Genomic DNA, 21,068 nt, shown 5'->3' on the forward strand with positions numbered 1-21,068 from the left:
TTTTAATTTATACCGGGACTCATCCTATGACCTTCACCTTTCTTACTACGCCCGAACCCGGAAGTGAACGAAAAGAGAGAAATGTCAAAATTCGAGGATATTTAGCTGTAGTTTTCTACCCCATATCTCCTGTCTAGTGATGTCGAAGTGCAAACGTAGTACGTATATTTGTAAGTTACGTAATGTTCTTCGGTAGGAATAGCGCTGATGAGGATCATTTATTCGTTGAAACCATATCTTAGACGTCGATTTGTTATCGATGACAAATAAAATAATGTCGTGCTAAGTATCGAAATGGGCAAGTTCACTACATATCATGTATATTGTGATTTGATTTCCCTGTGAACCATAATGAAATAAATCAAACTGAATATATGAATATACAATCATGATAATATTTTATTGTGTTTTGTTTTATAGTTTAAGCTTCGCGTTGTATTCAAATATTGGTTGACATTTTGTATTGTAATCAACAACGTTAGCAATGAATTTACAGGGTAAGCTTACAGTTTCCTGTCCCATTTAAACAGACCTGTGATGCATTCATTGTTAATGCTTGATTCATAAATTTTGAAACAGATACAAAATCATGAAATGATATTTATATTTTAAGGTGTGGAATCTTGGAGAATCTCAATAGAAGATCGCGCTAAACACGATGCACAATTTTTCAAATTGAAACCTATCGACGGTTTTATAACTGGTAGGTTTTACTGAATTATTTTTATTTATGTTCATGAAAAAAAAACATTATTATCAATATTGTGTTCTGTTGTAGGTGAACAAGCCAAGGGATTCTTCCTGCAGTCGGGGCTTCCTGCTCCAGTGCTAGGTCATATATGGTAAGTATATTGTAAATCATGGATTTTTATTAACTCATTTTATTAACTCAACCAAATATTTTCGTTCAACATCTTAGTCACAAAAACGAACTGTCAAAAAATCTATTCTATTCAACAGGGGCCTGGCTGATATGAATGCCGATGGAAGAATGGATAACAAGGAGTTTTCCATAGCGATGTTTTTAATTCAGAAAAAACTCCAGGGGTTTGATTTGCCAAAAGCTCTGCCAGCAGGGGTTGTAGCGGACCCCTCTCCATCACATGTTCCAGCCATGGGATTTTCCTCAATGTCACAACCAGCATCTATGATGCAAGGACCACCAGGTAAAAGTCAATACTGAATACATATATTGAAGCTCAATGATATAATGGCTTGCACTCAAGCGTACATGCATACTATATATTATTATTATATACATTAGATTTATGATACTCACTGCCACATTCATATGCCTGATGATGTATTACACTCACAGAATCCTTTGCTTTCTTTCCTTGCAATCAACTTGCATTGGTGATTTGCCTATATAGCCAGTTATAATACAGCTGGTGGTTATCCCAGCGTTTCTCCACCTCCATATTCAGCAGCTGTAGCATTATCAACTGCTCCTTCAGCTTCTAACAGTAAGTTCAATAAGCATGTTTTAATAATCAATACTCAGGACATATTATAGTGGAAAAGTTTCAACTTTGCGTTATTTTTTTTTTTCAGCTTCTGGCATAAATGTAGCTTCGCCTAAAGATGTCACTCGGTGAGAAAAAATCAAAATTAATACATATTGTCCACCGTTAATGGCTCTTACTATTCCGCAATACTTCATCTTCTAAATGGTATGTTCTTTCAGAGGAAGGTCAGGGTCAGTGAGTGCAGAATGGGGTATTCCACACAGACTCAAATACAACCAAATATTCAATAGTCATGATAGACTAAGAAGAGGATACCTACTTGGTGAGTAGTTTTCCATTTATGGTCTTAGGAATGAATTTTTTGCAGATATAAACCTCCGTATTTGTATATTTCTTTGTAGGTTTGGAAGCAAAAAACATTCTAATGCAGACTGGCCTGCCTCATCAATTACTTGCACAAATATGGTATGTGAAGATGGCTCAATTTTTTATTTGTGTCATCATAACTACCTTCAAAATTACTGATTTACATGTGTTGTATTTTGTGCAGGAACCTGTCCGATATAGACAATGATGGCAAATTGACTCAAGATGAGTTCTGTGTAGCAATGCATTTAGTCGACTGTGTTAGAATTGGTCAACCTTTACCTCAAACACTGCCACCAGATCTGATGCCACCTTCATACAGAAGAGACCGCAAAGCTAGTATAACCTCACAAGGCAGTCTCGCCCAACCTGTTCAATCCCAAGGTAAACAGAGGTTTTCTCAATTGAATATTTTCAACCGAAATTGCATACATGATATGAGAGAATGCATTACATTTTTGAAATCTGTAGGGATTGTACAAAGTGATGTGATAATGCCTGGAGGTTTCAGCCAAAGTCCTGTTATGGAAATTGAAGCAATATCACCAGGTAAGAAAATGTAAGAAAGAAAATGGATTCCAACATTTATGAGCATTCTCAATCTATTTTACCTGTGTCAAATTCTGGTTTTCAGTTACATTTGAGGATAAAAGAAAGGAGAATTTCGAAAAAGGGCAAGCTGAATTAGAGAAGAGGAGGGCATTATTAAGAGAACAACAGAAGAAAGAGGAAGATGCAAGAATTGCGGCTGAAAAAGCAGAACAAGAAAAGAGGGAAAGGATCAGGTGTGTAATATACTAAAAGCTGGATATTTGGTTAAGAAATTGGCAGTTGCATTTATAAAACATCGGTTTCATTCTCGGCAGACAAGAACAAGAACGGAAAAAGCAACAGGAACTCGACAAACTACAAGAACGACAAAGACAGGCAGAAAAAGAGAAGGAAGAACAGAGAAGGAAGGCTTTAGAACAGAGAGAGGTAAATAAATCGTTATCCGAAATATTGGTGTCGTTTATATAAAGATATAGAACTAACAGACTCCTGTTTATTTCAGGCTGCCCGAAGAGAAATGGAACGACAGCGTATGTTGGAATGGGAGCGTCAAAGAATGGAGCAGTTGAAAGCTGAGCGAAATCGAGAACAGGAACAAGTTTTAACGCTGAAAAATATGACCAGTAATATGGCTCATGAATTAGAAACTCTCGTAAGGATGACTTTCTGTCTATTTGGTTGATTTCATCAATTACACATTTGCTTTAATTAAATCTTTAAGATACAATAATTGCTTTAAACCAGTATGAGGGATTGAAAAAATGTTTGGAATTCTCTAATTTTAGGATAAGAAGAAACAGGATTTGACTGATATGATTGGTCAAGCGAGAAATGGTGTGACGGATATCACGACAGCCATCGAACGCATGAGACAATCACGAGACGTTAAATTAACCAGCATCGAACAGTTGCAAGGTGAAATGCAGAAATATAATCAAATCCTGCTTGAACATCAAAAAGAAATGGAAGAATTGAATACGAAAGCTCAAACCAGCACCCAAAGTAACCCTATCAGTAAGTGAAACAAAGTTTTGAAAATTTAATCTGGAATCCCTTGATATTGATGTGCTAAATCTTATCTGTTTCTCAATAGCCGATACGTATAAGACAGTGTTACACAGTCACGGAAATAAACAGCTATCTATACAGAGATTGAATGTTCAACTCGAACAATTACAGAAAGAAACAGCTACAAAACTGGCTGAAATTGATAACAACAACTCTGAAATCAATGTGAGTTGATTTTATTAAGTTTGTTTAGTTGAGCATTCTTGTATTGTAGTGTTTTGATATGATTTTATTAAGTCAGCATATTATATATTGGCAAATTTCTGGCGACGGAATTTTATTAGACAAATGCAACATATTGTTTTCTCCAGACGATGAAAAATGATATCAATCAAATTGAAAATGATATAAAGAAGCTGCAGATTGAATTGAGAAATAAGAAACTCGCTGTCAAACAACAGAAAGAAGAAGAAGAAAAGCAAAAGATTAGGTATGTAGTTACGCATAAGCATGATTACTGATTTGAATTCTTCAATAGTGTCTCCCAGTCAGGAGTAACTCGTGTTCTATATGTCTAATGCAGAGAGGAGGAAGAGAAAAAACAGCAAGAACAACCAGCTTGGTTAGATGCGTTTAATACAACCGATATGTTTGGCTCATCGACAACTTCCACGGTGTTTAGTTCCACAAATGCAACTGCTCCCGCTTCTACAAACGCTGATCCATTCAACGATAAACAGGATTCACAAGATGGTTGGGCATTTTTCAGCAGTCAGAACGAAACAGTCGAAAATAAACCGGCTTCTAATGATATATGGGATTCGGCATTCGGCGACGCATCAACGGCTAATACTGCAGGTAAAACAATGTGTCACAGAGTCTAGTCCCTGAGTTGATTGTATAATTTATCAGAGTCCCTGAGACTACTTGAATGATTCCTTAAAAACTCCTTCTGAACCGAAAATGCTTTTAGAGGTGTTTGAACTCCTATAATCCTGATCTGTAGGGACCCTGTTATCCTCATCTGGCTGTCATATTTTAGCTGATGATACAGCATTTTCATTCGGCAATACTGACGCTTTTGGAAATGGTAATGATCCGTTTGGTAAAACTGATGTATTCGCCACTAACGATGCATTCAATGCAAACACCGCTGCATTAACGACAGCAATAACAACGACTTCCGAATCAAAATCAACTCAACGCGTCATGTACCGAACTCTGTTCCCTTTTGAAAGTCGACACAACGATGAATTAACGTTGAATCCCGGTGATATAGTTATGGTAAGTAGATTAAACCCATTTCATAAATACTACAGGTACAGGTAATACTATTCTCCTATTATAGCATCTCGTGCAAGGGTTCGCATCAATGAAATCCCTTTAGCCTCGACTCCTTTGAATATAAAGATTGTTTCATTTTAGGTATCCGAGGACCAAAATGGTGCCGAACCTGGTTGGATGGGTGGAGAGTTGAATGGTAAAACTGGCTGGTTTCCTGCTGCGTATGTGGAGCGTGTTACAGATGATTTACCAGTATCAATAACATTCAGTTCAGCTGCTGAATCTAATAATACTACTACCACTGATAATTCAAGTTTTAGTTTAGGGTAAGCTATCCTATAAATTATCTGAAATTCAGGCAACTGTGCACTGGTGTAATAACCGAAGGTGTAGTAAAGTTTTTTGATTTATTTACTGGGCTAGCTGTACATAGATCAATGGTGATGTTCTATAAAACAATTAATTGATTGTCTCTTTCTTATATTAAGGGATGTTACGACTGCAGAATCAACTACTGATGAACTTAAATTGGAGACATCGGGCTCATTAACCATTAGTCAGTCGGAGTCTTCATCATTTACCACAGTTATACCAGCTGCCATCAATACTGCTCCATCTCCTACTCCTGGACTGGTTAGTCTTAAAACATCTCAACCATAGGATGTTTATCCGTATTGTATAATGTATGATAAAAATGTTATGAATTGCAGGGTCAGACAGCTCCTGATGGTCTCCAGGCTCAGGCGTTATACCCATGGCGTGCGAAGAAAGATAATCATTTAACATTCAACAAAGGCGATATTATTCTAGTCAGAGAACAACAAGACATGTGGTGGTCTGGTGAATTAAATGGAAAGGTACAGTCATTGTTTATTTCTATATTAGCGTTTTTTTGGAATGTCTTCGATGTAAACCATTATAAGATGGTTTCATTCTATCTTTACAGATTGGATGGTTCCCAAAATCGTATGTAAAACTTGTGAGCTCTACACCAAAACAATCTAAGTTAGTATCGGGATCATTTTTCAGAATTTCAGTTGTTTAGTTTTTGATTTCTGTCCTGGATTCATGGTAATTGTTTGTTGATTTCAGCTCAAGGTCCGATACTCCTGTGAACAGCGACAGGCCTGCCTCAATAAATTCAAATCCATCACCGATATCCCCTGAACAGTCAATTCAGCAATCTGGTGGTAAGACAAACTTATAGTCAGTAACTAAGCTCAATTTCATATCCAAAAGTACCTGTATGTAGATATTCTCACTATATCTGATATTTAGAATACTACGTGGCTATGTACAACTATACTTCAACTGAGTCTGGTGATTTGGTATTCAACCAAGGTGACGTTATACAAGTGACAAAGATGGACGGTGATTGGTGGACCGGAATCCTCAATGAAAAAGCAGGAATATTCCCAGCGAATTATGTTAAAAAAATGGAAGTTCAGGTAAATGGATCATATTTCAGATTATCAGCTTTGGCTTTTAAAATATGTAGTTCAGCTCTCTGTTGTTCAAGCATCAGTCATTACCTTCAAAAGAGCGATTTTAAGTCGGACTATGGGTTTAAGTGGATTGTTATGTCTCCTTTAAACGCTTTGCATAGATAAGGCAATGTCCGAAAACAAAAATTAATGCTCCTTAGTACGTCTTGTTATTGAATGAAATAGGAACATTTAAAGAAGTGTCTACAATATGATGAATATGATGGTGATGATACTTTGTTTCCATTAGAGGTATAAAAATCCAATCGGTTTCGAAACTAAAATTCTGATAACATTTTCTTCGAACACCAAATCGTTGCGCTTGTAACGATGGATGATTTCTGTTCCAAGGCAATATATTAAACTCCCCTAATTCTGTGTTAAGACTCAAAATGATCCTTCATAATCGATTTAACAGTACCACAGGTAGGCCCTATACATCTGTATATTCTTAGTCCAATATTGTGTGATGTAATGTATACCATATTTGGAATTTCAAGTCATTTTCCATAAGCAATTTCTATCATCCAGTGCATGAAAACCAACCTTAGGCATTTTGTCTATGTGCACATTATATACCTATACAAAATGCTTCCTCTCATTCGACGACTCGAAATTTTTTCTTTTAACTCTGTAATTTATGGCTTCATTTGTGCCCCATAAAATCTAAACTGAAATTTGCTTTCCAACCATGTTGACCCAGAACATAATTTGTTCAAGGAAATCCATCCTTATAAAACCTGGACTCAGTTTCATGTTTAAACTGATTCATGGCTTATAGAGAAACCAAATCATTTTATGGAAGTGGTCACTTGATCTTAACTATTCAACTAACGCATGTTTGTCTTCTGCATGATGTTTTCTTGGCCTCATCTTCGCTAACCAAACCGTGACTTGTACGTACCATATTTGCTTGCTAACAAAATACGCACTCGCTGTCAGAATAAACCCACAGAAACTTCAATAGCAGCAGCAGCATTACCACTTCCGGAAGGACCGCCGCCAACGGATAACCAACTTGATCAAGTATGATGATAACTTATATATTATCTTATTCATCTAGCAACTATGTCTTAACTAGTAGTTAATTTTCAAATACACTTTAAAGTTCATCTACATGTTAAGTCTACTGTAGATAAACAGTGAACGTTTTACAAGATTTTCTTTCTCATATCATAAACGACTATGAATGTACAGTACATACTACAAGTTTCATTTTGCACCATTAACTTAAGTAACAAAATAGGAAATGGTTTCAATCCTTATTTGCACATATTCAGTTCTTAAAATACCACTGTGTAGTCGTAGTTACCGTGCATGATAGCTTGTTGCTTTCTTTGCCCTATTGCACTGTTTATCAACTACAAAAATGTACCACCTTATTCTACAATCTTTAGTCAGATCTGAGATAATAGTAAGATTTGATGATACAACATATTTTCGGCACAGGATATGATGCTAATGTTGATGAATATGTGTTAGGTGAATGTTGATCTAGGTAGCCAACATGGAACTAATATATGTTTCTCCTCATTCTTCAGCCTGGTGTAAAATTATCTAAAAAACCTGGTATGTATTGCATCCACTTCATATTCTACTTAATTGCCATCAAATCTATTTGAATTTTATGAATAGATTTACTTTATACCGAGTAGCGTATTTTCCATTGACCCTTTGATTATTTCAGAAATAGCATCTGTGATAGCGGCCTATAATGCTACCGGACCCGAGCAGTTATCTTTATCTCCCGGTCAGCTTATTTCTGTTCGTAAAAAAAGTCCCAGTGGTTGGTGGGAAGGAGAATTACAGGTACATTATAATTTCATGCACTTATCGCAACCTTACCATGAATCATATTGTTTCAAATGCCATGAAAATGATCGTCTACCTTTAGGCCAAAGGCCAGAAAAGACGGATAGGATGGTTTCCGGCGAATTATGTGAAATTACTCGGTTCTTCCAGTGCCAGATCTACCCCAGATAATTCCTCACAAAGAAGCACTCCTAACCCTATGGTAATTGATTATCCTATATTTTTTAATGATTGTACTCGGCACACAGTGTTCTTCAACCAATAAATTACAAGAAAGATAATTAATACAAGAAAGATTATCAATAAAGATTATTATTATATATTATTATAAGCTTCTTAGCTAGGTGTACGCTACTGAAACTCTACTTACCGTACTTTTAGAACGATCAGAGAAGTTCAACACCACAAACTCAGCCCCCAGATCTACCAGCCGCCAGTTCAAGTAGTAAGTGTAAATTTCACCTACCATTATGTTTGGCAAGTTTTGGCTTAAGAGGCAAAGACATCAGGATATTATTTATATCAATAGAATTGCTTGAATATAACTCAATACAAATCTTCCAAAAATGTTCTATTGCCCCCTTAGGCCTCACTCAAAATTAAAATGTTATCCTTTTTTGTATGTTTGCAGAAGAACAGGTGGTAGCTCTATACTCATATTCTGCCCAACATGATGATGAGCTTTCATTCCAAAAAGGCTCTGTTCTCAGTGTACTCGACAAAGAGGATCCTGACTGGTGGAAAGGTGAAGTGAATGGTACAACGGGAATGTTTCCATCGAACTATGTGAAACCACTCAGCGAAGCTACAATGTCTCCACCTAGTACATGTGAGTAGTTCCTAAATAAATCCCTCAATATGAAATACACAAACAATATGTTTGCTAACAACAGCCAGTAAGTAGTTCTTGATAGGTACAAGGTTGAAAAACCATGAAAGCCATATTATGTACATTTGCGCTGATAATTCACCATTGATATTTATCTTTTTCTTTCATTTCATCTATTATTAGGATTCATTCATTCGCGTGGAGACCTTCAGCTGACCCTTTATTAGGACTGCCTACTCTTCATCTTATGGGATACTTTGAATTTGATAGAAAAGCTACAAAAATTACGTTTAGCCATATTTGCTCAGATGATGCAAAATATCCATGAAATGTTGTCAACATTGAGCTTGTCATTACTTCACTCTTCATCTGAACTTCACCACTTCACTATTATCACAAATGTTATTACCGCAAATTCTGCCAGTACGGTTTCAACCTCTGCATATTAGATTTGTGACTTACAACACTTTTCTCAGTATCACATATACTCATCTTGTTGATTTGGATTGTGTATATACGTAACTTCTCGCATAATTCATGTTACTGTTATTATTAGGCAATATCTACTCATGTATTAAAATGGCTGTCTGCATATAATTAAACTACCTCTTGGCAGTGAATATAGTTAAGTATTTCAGCCTGCGTTAGAACAGTGTAGACACGGAGTAAGAAATGCTTTTTCTGTCTTCGAGGAAGCATTGTTTTTATAACACAGCTGATTTCATTTCAACTCATTTGTAATTATCTTTGTGCAACGCATGATTTTTTTTCACATAATTTTAGATACCGCACAATTTCCGTTACTTTCTGAGCAAATATGGTTTTTAAGAAGATTTTCAAATTTATCAGAATCGATCAGTATTTGGGCTTTTTCTCTTTATTTCTGTGATTCAGTACATACATTGAATTCATTTTTTTAAACTAACAAACTGCATGTTTTTCGACATTATTTATACTAATTTGATATAGTATTCAATTTACCTGCTTGGTAATCGCATTTAACAGTAATCATGAATTGAACATTGCTTCATTCAAACTGTTAAAAAGCCCAAATCGATCCATTAAAAGATTGTATTGCAGGAATGTGATTGAGAGGGATCGATGTACGCATGTCTACAGTAGTGGGTCAGAGATGAAGGCTCCGCAGGTCACTCAATATTTGTCTTCTCTGCTTCAATCATATCTCAATCAATATAATTAAATAAGCTGCTGTTATCTTGCGCCTTTCTAACCTACTCGACCCACCACGATATGGCATTCATTCAATGTTCCCCTCACACATGTTCCTCGTGTTGCTTCTAAACCTATAGTTCCATCAGTTTGATAACATATAGCGTAAGCTTGGTTATAATAGGATCACAAAATAGTGAATATGTATGCGTGAATCATGACTATACATTGATATAGGGACGTTCTTAGTAGTATAAAAAACTTACAACTCAAAAGAAATTTCCTATGCATATGATGAAATAGATTCTATAATATTATGCAGTGCGTCTAATGTGTTATATTGTGTTATAGAAGATGTCTGTACATGTTATTGAGTGCATAGTACATGGTGTATATTACGATATATAGTCTGTTGTATTGTTTTATGAGTGTTTTACAATATGTTACCGCTGCACTTGAATCCAATCAGTATGTTTCAGTAGACAGTGGTATCGCACTGTAATGTCCCCAGTAAAGGAAAGGTATATTTCACTCAAAGCCCCTCGCATCATCCAAGAATATAGAAAGTTGCATGTAAGTATCTATAATATGAGACGTTCGAACCATCTTATATTGGAAAATCTTCTCAACCCCATATTATCACTGTTGTGGGTATGAAAACTCAACTTGCGCTAAGTGACGATACATGAACGGTAAAAGTTTCGAAGATATTTGGATTTCCGTTGAGATTAGAAATCACAAATGTGTATTGATTCCTCAATTCATACTGTCGCCCATTTACTGATGATGATGCTCATAGCTAACTTTTTCTGTATTCAGAGTACAGCTTCAACGTATTTGCATTTCAAAGGAATATACATACATGTATTAGCAATAGTGATTCATTATTCAGTTAAATGCATTCCTCATTTGTAACTTTGAACACTGGCATTTGTACATGTACTCGATGTTATATATGATTGTGGTAGTAAAATAAATGAAAAATAAAAGTATTATAAAAGAAATACGAATTAGTTACCCAGATATTTTGTGCCCATGAAGAAGTGAGGGAGATTGGTAGTCACCACCACAAGTAATGGAAATCTAATAACTAGCTAGACAAATTAAATGATTAATGTAAGACTGGCTGGTAAAAGTTGTTGTGAAATGGTTTTGCTGTCTTGATCATTAGATGAACGACTTATTGAAGAGGAATGCAGCAGTGATGATAGCAGTTCGACGGGCACAGATATTGAGCTGGGTATATTCACTACCGGTACATAGAACATGTAGAAATTCATTTCCAAGGTTTTGGCTCTACAAAATCTATGATTAGTTTATTCATTTGATGACCAACCAAAGAAGTGAATAAAACAGATCAATGTAGAAAAGATACTATCAGGTCTTTAAACCTTCCGTAACTACAATTGCATGCATTAGTCTCTGTTACTCTGAAAAAATGTATGCCTGATGACTGAATTTCTATAATGGAGGTATTTTCACTAGACAGATAGGCACACTTAGAATGACTACTACCGGTAATTAGGTAACATCTATCTTATTACTTGGTAAATGGAACACCAGTGTCTCTTAGGAAGAAAGTAGCAAAAGCACCTTTTCAAGATCTGGATCCACATTTTAAAGATGGTCACATGGCAGCATGTAAATTACCTGTATGATTGAAAACCCATAGTATGTAGTGAAAGTATCTTAATGAATTACAGGGGCTACGGATCCAACTGTTTTCGCGATGACCTCTCCAGAAGAGCGTAAAAGGCAAAACTACATCCATGAATTGATAAATACTGAGGAAACATACATGTCTGACATGTCAATAGTAATGGAAGTAAGCAACGACAAATATTCAGAAATTTGGGTGTATTTTTTCGTCAGTGCTCCTTAAGGCCTGGATCTACATTCTTTTTATTTCTGACAGATATTTCATCAACCAATGTTGGAGAGTAAGGTATTATCTCAAGAGGAACTGCAACAGATCTTTGTAAATTGGGAAGAACTTATTGTCTGCAATACAAAACTGTTGAAGTAAGTTGATTATTTTTAAACAAATAGATCATACCATGTACTTAAAAACAATACTGATGTACATAGAAATGACATAAATGATGTATTTCTTGCAGAGCATTGCGTGTTAGGAAAAAGATGAGCGGTGAAGGTCAAATTATCCCTATTATTGGTGATATACTGGTTGAGAATGTGAGTTTCAAGTAATAATCAATCTGATAAACTGCAATTTCTGATTTAGCCCAGAAAAGTTGAAAAAGAGGATGCTTTATGCCAACAAGCCAAAATTTTCTTCTGTCATATAACATCATCCTAAATAATCTGATAATTTTTCACTATTTTTCAGCTTCCCCACTTGACTGCATACATTAGATTCTGTAGTTGTCAGCTAAAAGCTGGCAAACTTATACAGCATAAAACAGATGAAGGATCTGAATTTAAAGAATTAGCAAAGGTAAAGTACAGTTTCTACGAAAGTGTAGAGAAAGTTCAAATGAGAGAATGCATCAACATACATACTGGTATGTACATTTATCTACAGAGATGTGCTCAGGATTCAAGAACCAAAGGCATGCCACTGAGCAGTTTCCTTCTGAAACCAATGCAACGAATAACAAAATATCCTTTAATGATCTCAAAGGTAATAAAATCTGACACGATCTATATATATATCATATTTCTAGTATTGCCTTTACTCTGTACTACTGAAGTTCTATAATTTCCTTTTTTTCTAGATTTTAGAGTATACTCCAGATAATCACCCTGATCATCAGAATCTTGTCGATGCCCTTGCCAGAGCGGAAGAACTTTGTAATCAAGTCAATGAAGGAGTGCGCGAGCAAGAACATTCTGATAAATTGGAATGGATACAGACACATGTTATATGTGAAGGCCTTTCCGAGGTTAGTGACAATTTGAAATTCTAATAATTGTGTATTGAAATTTCATATATCTTAAAGCACTCTTTGGTTTTCAGAAACTAACATTTAACTCTGTCACAAATTGTCTTGGACCAAGGAAGTTTCTTCATATTGGCACTTTGTTTAAAGTGAGTAATGCTAATTATGTTGCATGAAAAAGCTTGATGAAGTATACATGTATTTCGATCATTGATTTTTCTTATTGCAGACAAAGAGTGGAAAAGAATTGGTAGCATTTCTGTTCAATGATTTCTTGTTATTGACATTTCCATCAAAACCATTGCATAGTATGAATTACCGGTTCAATTTCGATCCTGAATGTCGTGTTATCTTCAAAATGTATAAAAATGTAAGTCACCAATTTTACCCCAAATACAAACCTGTATGAAGCTGTCCACTATTCGGAACATGTATGATTGTTTTTGCAGCCAATTTTCTTGAATGAAATTATGGTAAAAATGTTGAGTGTAGATCAAGAATCCGACAATAATAAGTGCAATGATCAGTTTCAAGTTTCACATATTGATCGAGTTTACAATATGAAAGCCATCTCCAGTAGTGATTGGTAAGTATCATTATTGCAGCATTCACAAAAGTTCAATTCCATGAACATTACAGAAAAGGAAACTACATGACCCAATGTGTGTGTGTATGTATGTACCGGTATGTATATATGTATGCACGTATGTATTTTATCACATTGCAGTAACAATTGGGTGAAAAGAATTGAGGAAGCTTCGAAAGATTATCTGAATACAGAAAGAAAACGAAGAGAAAGGGCTCATTCTTGTAAGTATTTTAATTTATCATTCTACTAGAAACTAAATGTCTCGAATACAAATCCATGCAGAATATTCCTTAGTGTAAACACATTTTCATTATACATGCATTTATAATTTCTATAGTTTGATAAATGGAGGTAGTTTATATCATACATTATATATATATATATAAGTTATGTGCACATGTACATTATGTGTACATGACCCAAAATCAGTGTATCGTCTATGTAAGTAAACCTGCCCTTCATAATCTAGAAATATCTAATTAAACATGATCGATAACCTAGCAGATATCCTCATATAATTTTTTTTTCTTTGTTCCTGTTTTGTTGCTAGAGTTTGTTAAAGTCTTCAATTTTTCTGCATGTGTGTATCTACATAACTACTTGCTGCATGTTGAGCTTCATGTCAGAACCTTGTCCAGTTTTGCTTTAAAGAGTTCTGATAAAAGAAATGTATGGCGAGAAATAACAATGTGAACTTAAAATATTGTATATAATATACAGTAAGGAGTTGTGCAGGGGATGGTCGTCTGATGATAGTCATTGTTGAAGGGAACAACCTTATTATTGGTTGTAAGGGTAAGGAGATACATTATGTACAGATGGTTGTAGTTATCTCAAAAATAACTTGTCAGGTGCTTAATGGTGCATGTTTTTTTCAATGCTACACCATGAATGTCCTGTTTCTCATGGAATATATTTTGAAAATCTCACTTATTGTTTGCAAATATCTCTTATTTCATCTGGTGGTTCTTAATTGATATTCATTATATCAATGATTTATAAGTCTATAATAAGTTTATAATGAATTTTTGATGATATTGGTATGGGATATCTTAAAACTTTTTTTTCAAAATATAATCCATTCCTAGCCTACCTTTTACTATTCTGCCTTTGGCACCAGGTGATAACTGAAGGAAAGGCCAAGATTTTTCTATATTTTGTGTAACTTTGTGTTTAGTGTCTGCAGTGAAAGGTGTTGGGCGACTTCTAGTCATTGTTCTTGAAGGGCAAAATCTAATAGCTAGCGATGTATATGGTAAGGCTATGTTTATTATACAGGCGGTGTTTATTATTGGTATTTTCACTGATCACAAATCACTCTACAGAAGTTTCTAATCATCACAATCATTTAGTTGTCTAAACATCCTATATTAACAAGTATAAATTTACATTTACGCATATAACAAACTTCTTTGCTAGTTTCATACCAAAATGTTCTTTTGTTATTCCTACTTGATGCACATTTTATCACCTAACTCATAGACGATCCCATACTTGATTGATTTCAATATATTAATATGAAAAGGATGGATAGATAATGGTGTAAATCCAACAGGAACTTGCCCACTGATATTGGCAAATACACCAATTGTGGCCCACTAATCAACCTCACATGTCATTCCATTAGACCGCACATGTTTCTAATTGTCACACATCAAATCTACACCAAACCACTGTTGAAGTAGATCTAAAAAATCATCACTGCATGTTTTTATCATCAACCATTGATCACTAATCACATCCTTCTCTCTGTCTTCTATGATGCATAGTACGCAGCATACCAGCGGTGGGCCGACTTCTTGTGGTGGTTTTGGAGGGAGTAGATCTTGTCCCTAGCCTGTCTGATGTATCTGGTATGGTCGGTTTCCAATACTCAGCATGCTGTCATATGTATTAAGTACAGAAGATATACATATACGTTGATACGTTTAATTTTGATTACAGAATACATAAACATTATTGTATCTTGTAAAATAGCCCCCCCCCCCTTGTCTACTGTTTATGTATTTTATGCGCTATTACAAGTATTTCCAAAATCAAAATTTACAAAATTCAGGTACATGTGAATGTACCAGTCAGACCCTTCTTGTAATTACATGGTACTTGAAATAACCTACCTGCTTATAAAAACACTGTCCTATTTCTTATTCACTTCATTTCAATCCTACTCTACTAAATAATAAGCATGATTATCTACTCTCCAATTCCTTCTTATCTATTATGGTACTGTAAATATGAAATGATGCTAAGCTAATTTTGCTGAATCTACTGTATCCACACATATTTACAAATGAATATGATGTTGTAGGAAAAAGTGATCCATATTGCGAGGTGAGCATGGGCTCTCAAGAACACAAAACAAAGGTGCTTATTGGTACTTTGAATCCGAAATGGAATTCGTCGATGCAGTTTACAATAAAGGATGTGCAGCAGGATGTATTATGTATAACTGTGTATGATAGAGATTTGTTTACACCAAATGGTATGAAAATATGAATTAAAAATAATTTTGAAAATATGAATTAAAGGATACCATACATTGTCCTTACTCAACTCTCAATTATTGATGAAATAACAAAGTGCACTTCTACCAATAATGCGTGTATTTTTCAGATTTCTTGGGTAGAACTGAAATTCGTGTTCACGACATTCTTTCTGAAACGAGGGCAAAAAGAGGTCCAATCACGAAGCGCATGCAGCTATTAGAAGTGGAATCAGGAGAAGTTATAGTCAAATTAGACCTACAGTTGTATGGCAATAAATAGACCTGTATTGCCCACACTTCCAGCTGGAGCTCAAATGGTTCCTTTATTCACTTTTAGAAAAATGTTTCAAACAAAATGTGTCATAGTTTAAGTGTATGTAGAAACTACAAACATGGAAAATTCTCGCCATAATGTAAATACAATGTAATTATCATGTAAAAATGAATGTTATGTATGGGTAATACTCCCTGCACTTGTTAAATGGAACATATGACTGGTTTTGCCTTCATGAGGAAATCTATTCGCTTATTCTTATTCAAGGAATCTCTTGATTCAATCTATCAGGGCTCTATACTGAGGTTAACTTCAACCAGTATGCCTTCTTGATGAATGCATGTGTGCCATGTCAAGATCAAAACCATTTCGTTATTTTTGTTTCTAGAATGTATAATTCTTATGTAATCCCATTAACTCGAGGGAGAAACTGTAGTCAATAAGAACACGGACACATATGATGCACATCATTGGTAATTTCTTTGTTTATTTCGAGATGATTGTTTTTCACATATGTACACTGTACAGCGAAGATTCCTGTCTCATCAGGCTGTTGAATATAGGTATTAACAAAAATGCATATTTATATAATCCTCTTTATGTATTTTTGGTATTAAGTTTAATATTGAACATTCCAGATACAGTTTACAAATACAGTAACCGTTTTCTAATTATACATACTAGATATAGATCAACATAAATGAAAAAAATGCCTAGAATATTAACAATTAACAAGGTCACAACTTAATGAACAGATAGATTTATTTCACTGAATCTCAAAAATCATATTTCTGTGAAATCATTGCGTACGTAAGAATCATTATATCAATACTGTATGAATAAAGATTAGCCTGAAAGCATTTAATTTGTTTCGTTAGTTGACAAAATGATTTTGATTAATTCCCAAGTGTTTTCAAATTCAATGCAGTGTTGGGCAACGATGAAATCGTACAACTAAATCGTACCCTAACCCGGGATTCATTTTAGCGGAACCTACGTAAATACCTCGAAATCATCACAATAAACAGATTTTAGATAGACTGTTTCGACTCGTCCTGGATCAAGTGGTTCTTCCCATCGATTCCGTTGAGCTACGATCTTTAGCCCCACTGCGGTACGTAAGGTTCTTGGTGAACTACTGGAGCTGTGGCAAGCATGGAAATCTCCAGCCTGTAATCGCCTTTTCGCAGATATTTACCATAGTGGTAACGACTTTATGGTCATTTGAAATTCTTTTGACAGATTACTTCCAATGTTTATCAGGGGCGTATCCAGGGCCATCTCGCCGGGTTCCGAATTACCGTATATAAGGGCACTCGCTATTATTGTGGATGGCACTTTGCCAAATCACAGCAAAAAAGGGATCTAAACATCAAACGTGGTTTTCAGGAGCACACTACACCAAATCATGCCAAACGAGGGCATTTACGAGTCAAATCCATGAATTTAGGGGCATATCCAAGGGGCACAGACAAAGCTCGACGCGTAGGCCAGAACCCTCGGACCCCGATCCACCATGTTTATATTTATTGGAATTAAAATCAATTTCGCATTGGGTGGAAGTCTGGACGGACGCAATATTGCAAAATAGCAATAAAGTATTATGTGTGATAAAGGGACAGCAGCGGGCACAGGAGATTGATACCTGATAAGTTCTCATGAATCGTTTGATAATTCTATTCTTTTCATCTTTCAACATTTAAATCGTGTGATACAATTTATTTATCATTTCATCATACAATATATATTATGGATACTTTAACTTTGTTACAATCTTCCGAACGGTGTGCGGGAATAGTTGCATCAAAAACAGTCCAACCATGGATGCCTAACTATAAACTTACATCCATGGTCCAACCATAGACTCTAAAACAGAAACGTCTATGGCCCACAACCATGGACTCTAATCTATGGCTCCCTGCACTAAAACCAGAGATAAACCTGGCCAATTACTCTGGAAAGATTTAATGAATCAATCTGATTTACATTTTTACTCTTAAAATTTGACCCGGCCGGCCACCTATCTATACCAAGGTATTACTTTAAAATCATGATCAAGCTATAACCATTACAGATTCGGCAGTTATTAACTGATTAGGCTACAAATCTATTTGTGATTTACAAAATGACAGTTGGCCGATCAGGCCGGAAAAACAAGGTATCATTTTGAGCCTTATAATGACTTATATTATCCAAAAAATAAAATTACCATACTAGCTTTTAACATCACAAATGCTACATCATACACACCGAGTTCGATTTAGAGGGTTACAGTCATATAATAAACACAGAATTAAATAAACCTTTTAAACGGAGCGGTGACTTAGACCCGGACGCCGCCAAACACTCCGATACCGGCAAACACTGAAAGTGAGGAATTCAGTCATCAATTACAGGAATTTCTCCTGGAACGCCTTTGGGGGAGCATGCACCCTTATTTTCGCTAGCCTAGGGATTTTACGATACCAATAAATTTAGAGGGGATCCGGACGGTCCGGCGTTGAAGCCCCCATCCGGGATTATAAAAAGGCTTACCAGCGATTAGGCCAAGTTATAACTATAACAAATTTAGGCTCCGGCGGTGAGCTGATCGCAATAGTTAGTTCGCATATTCGCCATCGATATTGCAATGCAATCAATAGTGGCAGCACGTAACAGTCACAATCTGGCATAGGTTGCTATTCTTTCTGTGGCACGCGAGCAATTGAAATGACGTCCAATAAACGATTTCTGAGCTATGTGAATAATCCATAAGACCCCTTGTTGTTAAACACGGAAGTGTTTGATTATTTTTTTTCGATTTTTGGACATTGTTTGTTTTTTACTTCCAAATTCAAATTACCAGAGTAAGTTTGATCCGATTTACTCACTGTCCGATAATTCATTCCGTTAACTTACTTAGATCTCAATTTGCTGCTAAAAATCATCAACACTAACAGTCAGGAATACTTTCCAAAAACGGCTTATTCTGCCAATTTCGGCGTTTTCCGCCAGGCAGAATCAGCCGTTTATACTTTTTTAACCTACTAGTTACTACAAGAGTAAGACTGCATTTTGTGGAGATTTCTATTCTCTTCTAATAATTGAGATGTCTTATTTATTATTGATCAGATGAATTATTTATTGCAGAAGTGTGAAAGAAAAAGATGCCCCCAAAAAGATTCAAGCATCATTTGCTCAGCGACCAGAAGAATCCTGTAGTAACGTTGATCGATTACAAAACAAAAGAATCAAAATATTATTTACACGTGGCCGATCCACCGAGTGCCGCCCTATACAACAATCCAAATTTAAGCGATATCACGCTGAAAGTCGGAGAACAAGAATTTTTTGCGCATAAAATCATTATTGCTGCGGCGAGTGACGTTTTCGCTCGAATGGTGCATTCTGATTGGTGCAAACAGTCGGTTATGGAACTACAAGAAAATGAAGATTGCTCGCGTGTTTTCGATAAATTTCTTAAGTACTTCTACAGCGGTAAAATCCTCATCAACAAAGACTACGTATTCCCGTTGTTTCTGTTAGCGGACAAGTATAACGTTAAGGGTTTAGTCGACGAATGCGTTTTGCATATCGAGAAGGGTTTGGCCGTTCGTTCTTGTATGAATAAAGATAAAGACATGTCGTTAGTCGGCGAAACGTCAAATGCTTCGTCCACAAAAAAGCGTGTTCTCAGTTTCGGCTTGTTAAGTTCCGGTGACAGCGAAAGCGACTCGTCCGATTGCGACGATTCAGAAAGTATCGAAAAACTGCTGAAAATTCAACAGCAGCAGTCGTTCAAATGTTTGATCCCGTGCGAAATCTTCCCGATTGCGATGGTCATGAAAATGTTACAGTTCACGCACAACGAGAAAATCTACGACGCCGCCTTGTACAACCTGGAAGCTCGTTTGGCGAAACAAGTCAATGACGGAGATACTAAAATGTGGAATTTGTTGGATGCACAGCTGCTCAAAACACTTCTCGATGACAATCATTTTTACTGTTCTGAATATAACATATATAAAGCCGTAAAATCATGGCTGGTGTTTGACGTATCGCGACAAGAATCGAACACGCTTAAAGAAGTTTATACGCGCGTTCGATTTCCATTAATGAATGCGGAGGAACTTTACGAAGTCGAAGCAGACAAGATTTTGAACGAATGCCCGGATGCGATTAAGCTTGTTCACGAGGCTATTCGGTATAAATTGTTCAAAGATTGTCCGCGTGCTGCTGCCAGTGAAAACTGGTCCGGATGTCAGTTTACCAAGAGAAAACTGAAGAGTTGAACCCCTAACCGTACCTACCTTAGATGGAATAGAGATTTAATTTATTGTAATTTAGTCTCCAATATCTATTAAGTGTTCAGATGAAAAAAAGTTAAGATACTTTTACAACTTTTTCGGTTTCTTATATTTATTGGAAGCATTTCTTCTATTTATGGGCATTTATTGATGGGTTTAGCTCTAGACTGATTTAATCTTTTGCAGAACTGAATACTAACCCTTTCGACAGGTTCCTTTGGAAATCATTTTCTCCAGGTTTCATAGTTCTTGTACCATAACATATCAATACAAGTACCAGTAGCTGAGAATTTTTATGTCTATTGTAGATCTCGGCTCTCTGAATATTTAAGCTTGCAACAGTCTAAACCAAACCAAAAGGCCTTTCCATGAAACCAGGTCTAGGGATGTACAGTTATTATCAGTGAGACGCTTTTTCACCTTTCCTTTTAGTTACTCGAGAATAGTTGAATAAATCAGATCTGTTCAATGGCTTTTTGTTTGACTGGAATTTCTTTTCTCATGATGACGATGAAGCTAAGATTTTTCCTGACCACGAAGAGTGATTGAGAAGACATATG

At 35.8% G+C, this 21,068-nt stretch overlaps 2 protein-coding genes across 14 annotated transcripts; both read left to right on the plus strand.

Annotated features, from left to right (window-relative positions):
* Positions 1-49: 49 nt before the first annotated feature.
* Positions 50-17,074, plus strand: LOC141911467 (intersectin-1-like). Of its 12 annotated transcripts, none has more exons than XM_074802465.1 (46): positions 50-158; positions 421-497; positions 614-703; positions 779-842; positions 961-1,166; positions 1,374-1,466; positions 1,555-1,594; positions 1,688-1,791; positions 1,871-1,934; positions 2,020-2,219; positions 2,307-2,384; positions 2,470-2,620; positions 2,702-2,813; positions 2,890-3,039; positions 3,173-3,401; positions 3,481-3,620; positions 3,767-3,885; positions 3,979-4,253; positions 4,438-4,679; positions 4,821-5,005; positions 5,168-5,312; positions 5,390-5,536; positions 5,626-5,684; positions 5,772-5,869; positions 5,958-6,127; positions 6,350-6,415; positions 7,106-7,189; positions 7,705-7,732; positions 7,851-7,972; positions 8,058-8,177; positions 8,357-8,420; positions 8,607-8,804; positions 11,678-11,799; positions 11,890-11,996; positions 12,092-12,167; positions 12,322-12,429; positions 12,517-12,615; positions 12,710-12,877; positions 12,952-13,023; positions 13,104-13,244; positions 13,324-13,460; positions 13,602-13,684; positions 13,851-13,904; positions 15,233-15,316; positions 15,772-15,945; positions 16,077-17,074. In XM_074802465.1, exons 2-46 carry the CDS (start codon positions 485-487, stop codon positions 16,226-16,228), a joined length of 5,433 nt encoding a protein of 1,810 aa, XP_074658566.1. In that variant the 5' UTR covers positions 50-158; positions 421-484; the 3' UTR covers positions 16,229-17,074. The 12 variants fall into 12 exon arrangements, 10 of the variants coding, with proteins under 10 accessions (XP_074658566.1, XP_074658564.1, XP_074658576.1 ...); XM_074802463.1 differs by lacking the exon at positions 13,851-13,904 and adding an exon at positions 14,641-14,718; XM_074802464.1 differs by lacking the exon at positions 13,851-13,904 and adding an exon at positions 14,641-14,718 and having other exon boundaries at positions 69-170.
* Positions 17,075-18,974: 1,900 nt separating this feature from the next.
* On the plus strand, positions 18,975-20,961 carry LOC141910039 (kelch-like protein 24a). 2 transcript variants are annotated; one of them, XM_074800732.1, is made up of 2 exons: positions 18,975-19,068; positions 19,352-20,961. In XM_074800732.1, the coding sequence occupies exon 2, from the start codon at positions 19,369-19,371 to the stop codon at positions 20,491-20,493; it is 1,125 nt and encodes a 374-aa protein (XP_074656833.1). In that variant the 5' UTR covers positions 18,975-19,068; positions 19,352-19,368; the 3' UTR covers positions 20,494-20,961. The 2 variants fall into 2 exon arrangements, with proteins under 2 accessions (XP_074656833.1, XP_074656842.1); XM_074800741.1 differs by lacking the exon at positions 18,975-19,068 and adding an exon at positions 19,129-19,263.
* The last annotated feature ends 107 nt before the right edge of the window (positions 20,962-21,068 follow it).

This window comes from Tubulanus polymorphus, chromosome 1 (assembly GCF_964204645.1).
Source record: "Tubulanus polymorphus chromosome 1, tnTubPoly1.2, whole genome shotgun sequence".
NCBI classification, from domain to species: domain Eukaryota; kingdom Metazoa; phylum Nemertea; class Palaeonemertea; order Tubulaniformes; family Tubulanidae; genus Tubulanus; species Tubulanus polymorphus.